Source organism: Anser anser (assembly GCF_964211835.1).
Source record: "Anser anser genome assembly, contig: HAP1_SCAFFOLD_100, whole genome shotgun sequence".
Lineage (NCBI taxonomy): Eukaryota > Metazoa > Chordata > Aves > Anseriformes > Anatidae > Anser > Anser anser.
In genome coordinates, this window is record NW_028153617.1 from 52,563 (window position 1) to 67,101 (window position 14,539).

General features: G+C 33.9%; 1 protein-coding gene across 1 annotated transcript in view; it reads left to right on the forward strand.

Annotated features, from left to right (window-relative positions):
• LOC310891799 (adhesion G-protein coupled receptor V1-like) overlaps positions 1-14,539 on the forward strand; it is a gene marked incomplete at its 5' end in the record, with an annotated part of 33,007 nt that overhangs the window by 18,314 nt on the left and 154 nt on the right. The window contains 15 exons of the mRNA XM_083854023.1: positions 86-185; positions 1,179-1,358; positions 2,917-3,080; positions 3,644-3,737; positions 4,333-4,365; positions 5,751-5,829; positions 6,319-6,457; positions 6,962-7,103; positions 7,590-7,852; positions 9,439-9,614; positions 10,456-10,580; positions 11,454-11,620; positions 11,706-11,849; positions 13,096-13,203; positions 13,690-13,942. Of these exons, the coding sequence (XP_083710149.1) occupies positions 86-185; positions 1,179-1,358; positions 2,917-3,080; positions 3,644-3,737; positions 4,333-4,365; positions 5,751-5,829; positions 6,319-6,457; positions 6,962-7,103; positions 7,590-7,852; positions 9,439-9,614; positions 10,456-10,580; positions 11,454-11,620; positions 11,706-11,849; positions 13,096-13,203; positions 13,690-13,942 (2,167 nt within the window). The remainder of the gene's footprint in view (positions 1-85; positions 186-1,178; positions 1,359-2,916; positions 3,081-3,643; positions 3,738-4,332; positions 4,366-5,750; positions 5,830-6,318; positions 6,458-6,961; positions 7,104-7,589; positions 7,853-9,438; positions 9,615-10,455; positions 10,581-11,453; positions 11,621-11,705; positions 11,850-13,095; positions 13,204-13,689; positions 13,943-14,539) is intronic.

A 14,539-nucleotide genomic window follows, 5' to 3' on the forward strand; every position in this document is an offset into this window, starting at 1 on the left:
AGAAATTGTTCAAAATACTTGTCATTATGATATCACTTGTGTTTTATAAAATAATGGCTAATCAATTTACCCTTAAAACAAATAGGGGACGTTGAATACAACATTGTATGTTGATCTGCTGGATGACCATATTCCTGAAGAAAAAGAAGAATACCAAGTCATCCTATACAACATCAAAACAGAAGGTAATGCAGAACTATAGCCAGCTACATCTTAAAAATACCATTTAATAATATAATATTTTTAATTTTATTATTTCATTTTGGAGGTATAGGACTGAGCAAACTGCAGCTGGTGCAAAGTACGCAAAGTTCATTAACATTTTATTGAAATAGGCTTGGTCCTTATGTATGTATATATAAATCCCACCGTGTCTCCACAAATACACTTAAATGGTTTTCAATCCTGATTTAACTCTGCCTATTTAATTCAATGGTTGTTTCTTCCCTTAATCTTAATGCAAACTGAGTTTACTAATATGTCATGGATAGAGTTGCCATGAAACATGCAGATATTTTTATCTTTTTAAACAATCTTGTCAAGCTGCAGACTTACTGATCTGTCCCTGAATTCAAGGTGGTCAGAATATTTTATTCTTGCCATTAAAATTATAGTGAGAAAAGAAGCCTTAAACTGCATCCGTTCTGAAATACCTTTTTTCAAACTGAAATTAATGTCCAAACACCAAACTAACTTGACATGGATTGTGTTGCTGCGAGGTGCCTTATCAACTTCCGAGAGTCACTGTGGCCCAACGGGATGAGCAAAATTATTCATCAAAGCAATAGTTGGAAAACATATCAGTTTATTGATGTAATGATTGTGAAGTGGAATATAGTTTTAAGCTTTTGGAGGTACTTCCTGGGAAAATGGTTTATTTCCTTTTAAAATATAGGGAAGTTGATATTTGGCACTGGCCTGTTAAGTTTTCTTATTTTTTAATACATTTTTGTGACTTTGTACTTGGTATGCATAAAATTTCTGTTTCTATTTGTTATAGAATGTAAGTATATATATGTGTGTAGGTCCCACACCATCCACATACTTCAGTGAGCTTTGGTTTCGTGGTATTTGCATGGCTACTGAACGTTATTTAAATGTAATATTAACAATAATGTAAGACAAAAATATTAGTTGCATAACACTTCATTCACTGCAGTCCACTGATTCTCTTGCAGGAGTTTCTTCTACAGGTGCTGCTGTTTTGGATAGTCAAGGATATGAAGCTGTTCTAACAGTAGAAGCTAGTGATGAACCACATGGAATTTTGAATTTTGCTTCCACATCCAGGGTGGTTTTAATCCCAGAAGAAAACAAAACAATTCAGCTTTTTATTAACAGAGAATTTGGATCTCTAGGTCTGTATAACAACTCCAAGAGAAAGGAAGTTTTGTTTTGCTTATCATTAGGCAAATAAAAGCCATGATAATGAAAGTTTGGAAAAATCTTTGTTACAGTTGGTATTTTTTTCAGAACTTCTAAGCTTCTTTCTGCAGACTTGGAAACTAAATATTACTTATTACTAGAGTCATAATCCTCATTAATACAGCAAGGGATCTGAAAGCTGTAACAATCAGGTGGCTATTAAGGTTACCATATTTTTGTCTAATGAGTCTGTCTCAAAGCATTAGTCTCTTCAGAAAAAATAAAAAACATGAGAAAAGTGACATGTACACACATCCCACATATTTTTTCTCTGAATTTCAGGAAGTCAGCACCTTAGGAATGTCACATGGAAAAAGTTGTGTCCAGACCATTGAATTCAATTTATGTCTCCTCTGACAATTTCTGATTCCTCTTTGAATCAATTTATCCATTAACATCCTTTAAACTATATAGTATTCAATTCTACAATACAATAGTGTGCTTCATGAAAAAAAAAAATGAATCTTGTGTTTGTTGCCTGAAAATAGCAACTTATGTTGTGAGAAAACATGTATAATAATTTCCTATTTGCCTTTTTGGACTATATTTACACCTCGGTGATAATCTGGCTGTTTCTTTTGCCATACTTGTTTTGAAATGAAGTAACATTTACAGTGCTTTTCAAGATCTGGAGACACCAGAGAGTTTTAGAGACATTTTAATGACACTATTTTTCCATTTATTTTTTAATACCAGTCCATACTCTAGTGTACTCTTTGAACACTATTCAGTAAACTAATGTTTTAAGATAATTGTTCATAGTAAGTGCAAGATCTCTCACTGAATTAAAATAAGCATCGTTACTTATTTATTAATTAGGACTCTTTTATCTCTTACATTTTATTTCATATAGAGCAGCTTTTAATTTCATCTATCATTTTATTTCAGGTTCATACTCCTTATGTTTGCCACTTGACTTACCCTACCAGATTAGCGAGAGGTGGCTTTATTCTCAAAACTATAATGTATAACTTTTCTGCTTGGTAATATTTATCCATGTGTCCCCTAATTTTGTTCTCTATTGAAGTTTGTCAATCTACCCAGGAAAGTATCTAGATTTATTAATCTGTGTTTCCCAGCACTGTCTTTAGAGCCTTTCTTAGATATCTGTCATTCCCAAAAAGTGTCCTTGTTGCAAAAACTCATATTAATGGTACATGAGATGTCCCAGTTAGTCTTTCAGCAATTTCATATTTATGGTCCACAGAACTTCAAATTTCTGGATGCATTTGGACCCAATGATTTTTGAGTCCTATGCAGACAGACAAGTCAGCAAAGGTCAAATTGAAGGCATATTGATAACGGTAACAAAGGTACACTAGCTCCAATGTACTTTGGATAACTCTTTTAATCCTTCTGTTTTGCAGTTAGTCTTTTTATTTTGTGGATGAGAATTTGATCTCTTGTCTTTATCCATTCCAGTGAACATTATATAAGAACTGAAAAACAATTTTTTTTTTCTTTTTTTTTTTCTCCTCACAAATTAAACAGGTACTATCAATGTTACTTATGCCACAGTTACAGGATTGCTCACTGTAAGTAATCAGACAGAAGAGACTGTGGCTGAACCAGGAGCTGATTATGTACCTGCTTCTGGCTCACTGATTTTAGAAGAAGGAGAAACATCAGTTGCCATAAATATTACTATTCTAGAGGTAACCTCTAAACCCTTTAATTCTGTACTTTTCTGTATGATTTCAAAAGGGTAATATTTTGGGAACTAAAGCTTGCAGCCATTATTTGAAGCCCTGTGTTATATTTCACTATCATTTAGAAAGATGGTTTCAATCTTAATATTAAAATCACAAGGGATCAAATAGTCACAGAAAGCAGCTCTACCTCTGTCTAAAGGTAATAAAGTTGTCTCATTAAAACTTTACCAACTATCTAGTAGTATTTAGAACAGTGTGCTTCATGGCTGGCTACAGGCTCATACTTTTTCATTGCTGGAGATACATGCCTCTAAAATCGGTCAGTAATTTATTTGCAAGAATAGTTTAGCGTCACCACAGGATCTTTTTCATGATATATAATGTCTTACTTAATTCTTCCACGATAATCAGTTTCAGACCCAATAAAATTATTTCAGGAAAACAGAAAAATGAATTCTAGTGTCACAGTAATATTAGAGACTTGTTGTGTGATCCTTTTTGGTGACTTCTGTGGAAGTTTCTTAAAGGACAATGAGAAGAGGATGTACTGTATTTGTGTTTTGCAGGATGATATACCAGAGGTGCAAGAATTCTTCTTGGTTAATTTAACTTCAGTGGAACTCATCATGAACCATTCAACGTCATCCCCACCTAAGCTAGGTAAAAACATCTTATAGCAAATTATTTTTACTTTTCCTTTTTAATGGTTTATATTATATTACCTTGGGAGATTACCATTATTCCTCTTACTTACCAACTATGCTGAGATGAGACATGGTTATTTAGAAGAAACATCATAGAATATGAAATAGATTTATTATTACACTTAATCTCTTGCTTTTTAAACTCTGGGAAAATTTAAATTAATTTTCGTAGAGGAGTTAGTAATTATCAGTTGGAAAGGACAATTATTTGAAAAGTTTATTGGTGATTTTTTCATCTGATTTTCATTTACAAACTACAAAATGGAAAAAAAAAGTAAAAAAAAACTTTATGTGGCTACTCTGCTCACTCTTTTAAAAAAGTCTGTTTTTATTCTTTTATCACTTTTAGGAAACATATTTTATGGTTTTCCTACTCTTGCAATGATCTTTATTATTTGCTTAGTCTGCTTCTCATTTTGCTTCTTCAGAATTCAGTAGAATAGTAGTCATTAGCTTTAAGAACTGTTGGATTATCCTGTGGTACTAAAGACTAGTTATATAATGTCAGACATCTTCTTTGACTCTTTTCCCTTTTCTTTGCATGCTTATAGAAGTGACTGAGTTAATTCGTTACAGATTGAAAGGTAACTTGCAAGACTCATTGCTGATTTGTGAATAGTTGAGTCTAAAATATGAAAGGAGTAGCATATAAGAATGAAAGATTCATCCAAACTAAACAGTGTTGTATAGTCTCACTTTCTCTTTGGCTGTCTCCTTGAACCATGACCATTTAACACTGATGTGACACTGCATTGGGTCAGCTTTACTTACAATGAGAAAATAATAGTTTTAAGTCATAAGGAAAAAATGTGTTCACATAACATGTCAGTGAATTCTTCTGGTAGAAGAAATAGCCTGACTCAAATACGTGTGTCCGCGTGTGTGTCTGTGAGCAAACTCTTACAGATCCTGGGTGAACAGATCTGACTTCAGGGTGACATGAGAAAATGCAGGAGTGAAGCAGAAATGTCTCTAATTGCCATTACTCCCTCAGGATTTGTAAACCTCAGTAACACTTCTGTTGTCTGTGTAGAGCTATTGCTCATCGTCATCTCTACCTCATAGTGACAGGCTTAGATTCATGGCAATAATCTTCTACTTTTGTTCAGTTTTATCTGAATTGATGGAAAAATGTATATGGATCTAAACATAATATACTTATGGCAGACTCGGTGAAGTCAATTTGGTTTTAGAAAGTAAGTTGAAGTTTATAAAAAGTAAACAAGTAAGTTAAGGTAGTTGTGTGGTGCGGTTGTCTGAAAAACAACAACCTATTTTCTGAGAAGTATTAAGTTTTGACTGTAAAGTTCTGGTCTCTGAAGTTAGTAGACTTTTCTGACATTAACCTATTATTTGGTGTTTTTCACACTGCAGTGTATTCAATTACGATTTCAGGCTAATTGTAAATACCTGTATGTCTTTATGGAGCAGTAGAATATTACAGTATGTGAACACCCCACAAATAAATTAATAGTTGTGTATTTGTAGTGAAATCTGAGGTGTGCCATTAGAATGTATGATGAGGCACTGAAGCACAAATAGAAGATGAAATGCTGAATCATTTATTATTCTTCCTCATTGTCTTTCTCATACTCAGAATGGCAAATGCAAAATATTGAATGTCATTGTAATAAACACTTATAGTGAAGACAAATTAAGATTCCATCGCAAATCTAGACTTTATTGTTTTCTAATGTTTTATGTGCTGTTTAACTTTCTACATTTTCCTTAGTCTTTTTTTTTTTTATGCATTATTAAATATTACAGTGCTAATTCAAGACGCATTATTGCACTTCTAGTAGTAAGGACTCTTTCCAGTTATCTTGCCCACTCCCATTTTCTCCTACACATTTTTTGTAAAGACACTGTAATATTAGTACTGATTGAATAAATGCTTCTGTGATTCTTGAAAATCAAGAAAATTGATTTTATTGTTCTTTAATTTTTGTCTTTCTGTTTTGCCTTTTAGATGTGGAAGGTTTAGCTTCTCAAATTGTTATCGATGCTAATGATGGTGTAAGAGGAGTAATTGAATGGGAAGGTACCAAGTAAGTCTCATCTTCCTTGAAGAACTTACTGTGCCAATTAGTGATTGGTGTTGCCCATTTTCTTTCTAAAAGTAAAACTCCTGTTAAAAATAGGGCCATGTCTTTGAGATGGTAAAGTAATCATTCAATTCAGCTGAACTAGAAAGTGGGATTCCCACACTGAAAACAAAAATTCACTATTCATCTAATCAGAATTCTTTTACTTATTACTACTTTCACTGTTGTCCTTTTATATCACCAATTTGCCTAACCTCCCCAGCCTGCATCAACTCTTCCAGCCTCACCATTCATGTAAGCAAAAAACAAAACAAAACAAAACAAAAACCTCATGTTACTTAATTCAATTTAGATAAGAGAAAAAAGGTAAAAAGGATGCGTTAGAGAACTATAATGTAGGGAATAATTCAGAGTGAAAATGTAATAAAAATGTACTATCTTTTTCAAAAGAACATAATCAGTGAACATTGAGAATTATTCTTTTTATTTTAGTTTTGAAGTTAGTGAATCTCATGGGAATCTGACAGTAATGGCTTACCGAAACAGAGGATCATATGGCAATGTGTCTGTATTTTTTTATGCCCAAAATTTGGAGGCCCAGCTGGGTTTGGATTTTAATGTAACCTCAAGGGTAAGAAGCAACTCTAAATCTAGTACTTTTTATTCTTTCAGCTTCCGTAAAAGAATATCTTCTTGATTATTCTGCAGAATGATCAGTAGTGATGCTAGATGTTTCAGCTTGTTTCAGTTGCTTTGGTAATCTAAATAGAATGAAATAAAAATATTCTTATTCTTACTATTTATTTCTTTTTTAAAAATATATTTTTTAATATAAAGCAAAATGTAAACTTTCAAACATCGATTTCAAATTTAATTTTGATTAGACATACAAACTTTTTCATAGACTATTTTTGCAACAGGACTTTCAAAATAAATTATTCTTTCTTGTCCTCATTCTGTAATGTGCTGAACCTTTATATTTCTGATTCAATCAGTTTATAAGGAACAGAGAATATGGCTCTTCCTATGCTTTCCCTTCCTTCCTATTTCACAGAATTCTGTTTACCGTAGTCAAAAATTTCTGTGTGATATTAACTGATGTAAGTATTCGGTGCTTTATGTGTTTCAACGCTAGACTCTTTTTTTTGCTGATGGAGAAAGGCATAAATCTGTTGATGTCATGATTTTTGATGATGAGATTCCTGAAGGTGATGAGAAGTTCCAGTTAATTTTAACAAATCCATCTCTGGGGCTGGAATTAGGGGAGAACACAACAGGTAAAACTTAGTTTTAATGTTCCATTTCTTTAGAATTCTGTGGCACACATTTTAATTCCACTTTTCTGAATAATCATATTTCAGAAAGCACCATTGTCCTGCTATGGTGAATCTTTATACTCCTTTGGAAGGTTCTGAAACATCCCTGTGAAATCTGTGCAATTAAAAAGTTTATATGTAAAGCAATGAATCAGAAAGCACGAAGATGAGTTTTTCAATGTGTACTACCTCACTGAACTGAGGTCTTTTTAGAGAGTTCATAATCCTTTTCTAGGAGAGACTATATTCTTCCTGTCTAGAGATCTTCCTAGTTAAAGTGAAATGCCTTCCCATTCTCTTCAGGTAATGTCATGGACACATAAGCATTATATACACACTAAAGGAAGAATGTATTTGTGTTTATGTTATGTATTATGTTACTATATATGTATATTTATATTTTACTATGTTAACCAAAGAATATTTTCATTATTTCTTTTTCAAAAGCTACAATTACTATACTTGCCAATGATGATGGCCATGGAGTTTTGTCATTCAATAACAGCAATCACTTCTTTCTGAGAGAGCAAACATCTATCCATTTGATGGAAAGTGTTGCAGTATTGAATATTATCAGAGAACCACCTCAGGGAATATTTGGCACTGTGACTGTTCAGTATCTTGTAAGTGAGATTAATTCTTCAGAGGCAACAATGGATTTGACCCCTTCTCAAGGATATATTGTGCTCGAAGAGGGAGTCAGGTTCAAGGTAATATGCTAGTTATTACCAGAGAAGTCTAGGAAGCTTTTTTTTTGGAAATATTGGAAAGATTTCAGAAATGTCTGTGCTTTATCTTCTGTTTATTTTTTCTACTTCTTTCATTCATAAAGTGAATTGAGTCATGAGCTGTGACTGATTTCCTGTTATTATCTGATGTGGAAGTGTGTGAAAATTAAATGGGCTCATCTTTAGGTGTTTCTTAGTTTGTAAGGGTTGAGGTAAATTGAAAACAGTACACTATAGATAACGTTCATGTGTGCTTTGGAACAGTTCTTTTTATGTAGTCAATCTATAGCTGAAATGCAAACTTACTTTAAATTAAAGTGATAATTTGCAAGCCTAATAGTTAAGATCAAAGTAAAAATCCCATTCTGTAATTTAACATTTTAGTTAGTCTGAACTAAACAGAATGTGCTGCAACAAATACAAAAAGTAGAACAGTTGTCTGTCTTAGGATTGGAAAATAACTTAAGTATTAAGCTCACTGCCTCTATACTGTCCTCACAAGAATGTCAGCTACAAAATGAACTAGCTTAAGTTTGTGAATCCTGACTCTTCTAAGGTTTAATCACAATTCGATTTATTTATTTTTGCCAGTAAAGCTGGTGAAGCTAGTGTTAGCATATTACAGGCAATAGGATAGAAACTGAGACAAACTTTTCTTGGAAACACTGGTTTTCAATTTCTGGCCTTTAGATGCATTTGGAATCACAATGCAGCAGATCTATAAGAAGTTGGAGCCTTCTTAATATAGTTGGTAAATATGGTTTATTGTGGAAATGAACAGAAATATAAAACATTGTAAATTTTGTATTATTTCCAAATGCATCATCACTAACTTTTTATTTTGTACAGCAAGGCTATGCGTACCTATGAAATTTTTTGCTTGTTTGAGTAGTGTGAAGGATGACAGTGAGCCCCAAATGAAAGTGAAGCACTTAGCTTTCTCTAGATTGCTCTTTGCTAGTTTGAGATTGCCTTTAGAAGACCTGATCTTCATCCACAGTGGTGTAGGAGAGGGAAAGAAGCATCGAGAGGAAAGAGTATTTCAAATCTCTCACTATTCTTGCTTTTTTTTTTCCTTTTCCTTTTCTTTCTTGACAGCACCAGTAGTGAGATTACCCTGTTTCCCTGAAGATAGCTTAGCTGCCAACTAAAATAAATTAAAACCAACTTAACTGATTACACTTATAGCTGTGTTGTGAGTATAAACTACCCAAAAATGTATGGAATAAATAGAGAACAAAAGTATGAAATTAGGATCAAAAACTTCAGAGGATCGTAGGATGAGAAAAGAAAGAAAAGAGAACAACAACAACGAAAAGTGAATATGCTCATCTTAGTGTTGCACCAATGGAGGCCACTAGATGGATGGCTTTAGAACCTCAGTCTGAACTCAGTCTGAGCTTGCCTCAATTCTGTCCTCTCCAGCTTCATGAGCTGCTCTTCTCCTGCTATGCTATCCAAAGCCTTATAGTGAAATAAATTTAAAAAAAAGGTAGCACATTCTGATAGAGCTGTGTCATCATCTGTTATCATGTCTCAATAACATTGTATGCTTGTTTTGTTATCAGACGCTGCATATTTCTGCGGTACTAGATGAAGAACCAGAAATGGATGAGCACTTCATTGTCACCCTGTTCAATCCAACTGGAGGAGCCAGACTAGGCACGAGAGTGGAAACTATGATTACAATATTACAAAACCAGGCTCCACTAGGGCTTTTCAGCATCTATACAGTTGGAAATAGGTACTTTACACTGATCAGTAAAAAGGAGATAGTTGCTCATACTCCAAAGAGATAATATTTCTCTACAATTTTGTTTTTGATGGATCGCATTAAAGAAATTCAGCAACCCAATTTGTAAATCTGTAACTTTGAAAGGTATTGTGAAATACTATTACTGCTAAACAAAAGAGTAGAAAAATGCATAAAAAGGACTATTCATAATCCAAAATTTCAATTTATTTATTATTATTTTTCTTTATAAACTAATACTTCACTAGTGCCTACATATTCCACTGATAGTATTCCATGTTAAAAGTTCCAAACCTCATATCAGTGTCCAGGAAGTCATACGTTTTATAATTTACTTTCATTTTTAAACCTGTAAAAAATATACTTTCACTGAAGGCTGTTTTTCAGAAGCAAGTGACACATATGGACTGCCATTTTTAAAAACCATTCAGCTGAAACCATACAGATTAAATAAATTTACTATTTAAATAAAAAATGTATGTATGCTATTTTATTAATACATTGATATTTAGAGTTAATAATTTATATTAATATTTAATAATAATATTATCTAAACATTTATTACGTGAATTTAATATACTTAAATTTCAGTCTGTTTAAAGATTTTGTTGAATTGCCTATGATTTTGCATGATTGTAGTAAGGATCATTGGGAAACCCTAATTAATGTAGCTACCAGTCCATCAGATACTGAAACCTGTTATTAATATTTTCTTTTTATTTCTGTTGTATATTCTGCATCTGGAATTGTACAGTAAAAATCTTATTTTTATTACAGCAATGAATATACTATAAAATAATTTTTTCCTTATTTTTATGATTCTCACATTTAGGACAAATTTCATCATAATTGAAGAAGCCAACACTACAGCTTATTTGAAAGTTTCACGGAGTAATGGGCTTAACGTTTCTGTGAGCGTTGAGTGGGAGACATCATCAGATACTGCATTTGGCATCAGTACGTTCACTTTACAGAGAATGTCCACTGCTTTTGTAGAAGTGGAGATAGTAAGAGAGTAGCCAAGCATACAGGAGATGTAGCTTGGGAATGTAAATTCAAGTATTCAGACACAATTCAGTTAATATTTTCCTATGTAAGATTTAGTAGATAAAATACTTTAGCTGCTTAAGAATCACCTTGTCATCAGCCACTTCTGCCAGTTTCAGTAATCTCTATTTCTGTCTTTGCTGCTAATATGAACATTATTGTCACTAGCCATTTATTTATTTATTTATTTGTGTGTGTGTAATAAAATTTGTTCCGTACTACTTGTAACTCAGGATCTTTCTAACACAGTATAAATGACATGTGACATGCAAGAGTCTAGCTCCTGGAGTTTAGTTCTGACAAGACGGTGCTTAGGGACCGTCTTGGAATAAAAACATGAACATGTTGTAAATGGGGAACAAAACATGAACATTTTGTAATTTGTCTTTTTTTTTTTTTTTCTTTACTACTTGCTATCTAGCTAATTCTCTTGTTAGCTAAATTCCAAGATCAATTATTATGAGTCAGACTCAAATTGCCTATATGTCTTCCATGTGCAGTTGTAATGAATGAAAAATACATTTACTGCTTAACTCTCATTATATCCTTAGCATTGTAACATTTCTATGTATTTATATACACTTATAACAAATACTAAGACACAACTTCATCATTTCTCATACTAGGTCTGGCTTTGGGAGGTAAATAATGGGAATGGGGTTAGAAAAGATCTCAAGAGTAATATAATAGTAAATAGTGTTTTTATTTTATTTTATTTTATTTTATTTTATTTTATTTTATTTTATTTTATTTTATTTTATTTTATTTTTTACTATATTGCAGGGGGTGGTATCAGTGTCCTATCTGTCTTGCAAAGTTTTGTGGAAGAATCAGCATCTGGTTGGTGTTTCTTTACCTCAAGAGAAATCCTGTACGGTGTTCTGTTGCGTATGCCTCCAGCTTTGTTTTCTACTGTCTACCAGTGGAAAGGAGTATTTGTTCCTGTTGAGGTAAATGTTTGTTTTTGAACACCAGACATGCTAGTTAATAAGGAATTTAAGTCACAATCTTACTTTTTTTTTATTCTTCTTGCAGAATTTCAGTATGTGGAATCCTACAAGTTGTGTGTCTTTCCAAATTGGAGCCTCTTCCTACCTTGTGGTTACTCATGGAGGAGCCACACAGGGAGCTTCTAACAACAGTGTGTATGCATTCATGGCTGGACACAGATTGTTGTGGGTAAATCGATTTTAATTTTAAAATCTTAAAATAGTATGGGTTGGCAAGGACCAAGGGAGGTCCTCCAGTCTGGCCATGTTTTAGAAAAAAGCACTCTGTGTGACAAGAGTTAGTTTTGTGTCCTAAAATACTACATAACTTCAGTGATGTAAGTTTGTCATAGTTAGTTGTTTACATTGTTTGTATTTTTTATATATTTACATTTGAGGGTGCAGGGAGGATTACCTGGGAATCACAGAATCACAGAATTGTCTAGGTAGGAAGAGACCTCCAAAATCACCTAGTCCAACCTCTGACCTAACATTAACAAGTCCTTCACTAAACCATATCACTAAGCTGAACATCTAAACGTCTCTTAAAGACCTCCAGGGATGGTGACTCAACCACTTCCCTGGGCAGCCCATTCCAATGCCTAACAACCCTTTCGGTAAAGAAGTTTTTCCTAACATCCAACCTAAACCTCCCCTGGCGCAACTTTAGCCCATTCCCCCTTGTCCTGTCACCAGGCACGTGGGAGAACAGACCAACCCCCACCTCTCTACAGCCTCCTTTAAGGTACCTGTAGAGTGCGATAAGGTCGCCCCTGAGCCTCCTCTTCTCCAGGCTGAACAACCCCAGCTCCCTCAGCCGCTCCTCATAAGACTTGTTCTCCAGACCCCTCACCAGCTTCGTTGCCTTTCTCTGGACTCGCTCGAGCACGTCCATGTCCTTCCTGTAGCAAGGGGCCCAAAGCTGAACACAGTACTCGAGGTGTGGCCTCACCAGAGCCGAGTACAGGGGCACAATCACTTCCCTAGCCCTGCTGGCCACGCTGCTTCTTATACAGGCCAGGATGCTGTTGGCCTTCTTGGCCACCTGGGCACACTGCTGGCTCATATTCAGCCGACTATCAACCAATACTCCCAGGTCCCTCTCGGCCAGGCAGCTTTCCAACCACTCATCTCCCAGCCTGTAGCTCTGCTTGGAAGTGGGGGAAGAAATTCTCAAGCAATCAAGTCATAGAACATTTTCTGGAAAATGTATGATAAGTTATGTTAATTCTGTAAATTAGTTGCTTATATATATATATATATATATATATAAAATATAAAGTTTTAAAAGCTATTTCATGTATAGTTTTATACATAATTTTGGAATTCTTAACATTCTATGCGTACTTTTTCTCACTATATACAATGTAATATAAAATGTATTTGTTTATATACATATGTAGATAAACATAGTCACCCTCATATTTCCCTTGCAGATACAGACTCTTTCTGTTCTGGATACCAGACGTGTGAAACATTTTGCAGTGGAGGAAGAAGACTATTTGATTATTGTGAGTCACACAAACAGTTCCAGTTCCATCCAGGTTTGAATATTCTTCAGTCTTCTCTGGCTTTAATGTGGGTAGTTTGCTTATTTCTGAAAGGATAATGAAAGGAAGTAAATCTATAAGCATGTATTTCTGACATATTATTTTTGTTTCTATTGGAAATTTATAACAGTTAAAATTCCAGACTTGTTTGGATGTATAAATACTCTCTACCTGAGTGTATAATTTACATCTGGTTTGTTTTTATTGCTACTGTTATTTCAGTTTTGAAATGTAGCATGTAAACAAAGAAGTAGCTTCTGAATATAAACCTGTTCCTCTGAAGAGCAGGCACAGCTTCTTGCAGTAGGGTTAATTACCAATTACTTACCAGTGGGCTTCTACTTTAAAGTACAGTCCACCTAAGAATATAGGAATTCAGTTCACCATAAATCTTCCCATTTTTTTTGGCATGTCATTTAGTTTTAGTTCTCTCGGTGCTAATTATGAATATATAAAGAAAAGATTTTTGTATTTCCACAGGTTTTCCAGTGGAATAAAGACATATTTGTTCTGCATCATCAGCTTCCACTTTATGGAGTTGTGGACATAGCCCTGTTTCCTAGAGGAGGCTTTACGTACCTGTTAGTTTCTTTGTCAAATACCAGCCAAAACATTCTCTTGTATCAGTGGTTGAACAACGAGTTTAGGAAGCTTCATCAAGTACCAGCAAAGGAAATAAAACATATGGAGTCCTGGATTTCTGGATCTGATGTCTTTGTAATTATTGCAAAAGGTATTTAGCAGAAAACAAAGAATGAGTTTGCTGAGTATACAATGGCTTGTTTGATAGCAAAGGCCTTTGTGGTAAAGGAGTTTAGAAAGCTATTGGAATCACTGCGGGGGTGACAGTACTCAATAAGCATTTAACCCTAGTAAGTATTTTATGAAAGTAATCTCTACTTTTTCTCTCAGAAAATAAAAGCCTTGTGCTTGTTCTCAAATACTTACAAAACAAATGAAATGCTTTCCCAGTAACAATGGGAAATAATAACTCTATTTAATCTACCTGCTTATCACACTCTTTCTAAGCTTTTCTGAGCTTTGTGCCACACACAGATCACTAGTCAGCAAAGTATACGTGTATTTTATTACAAGGTTGACATTTTATATGTCATTTTGTCTCTATGGCTACTAAAAAGTTTTTGTTGCAGTCCACAGGTTTCTTTGCAATTAGATGTTGTCTAATGTCAGTCTTAATGTTCTTGCATCGAAGTTATGCACCAAATAATAAGGAAAATAATACAATCAGTGTCACTTCATAATTAAAGCTGCCAGACTCTGGCTTTTGAATGGCCACCAGTGTGTGATTTAACTAAAAGGCAGCAAAATA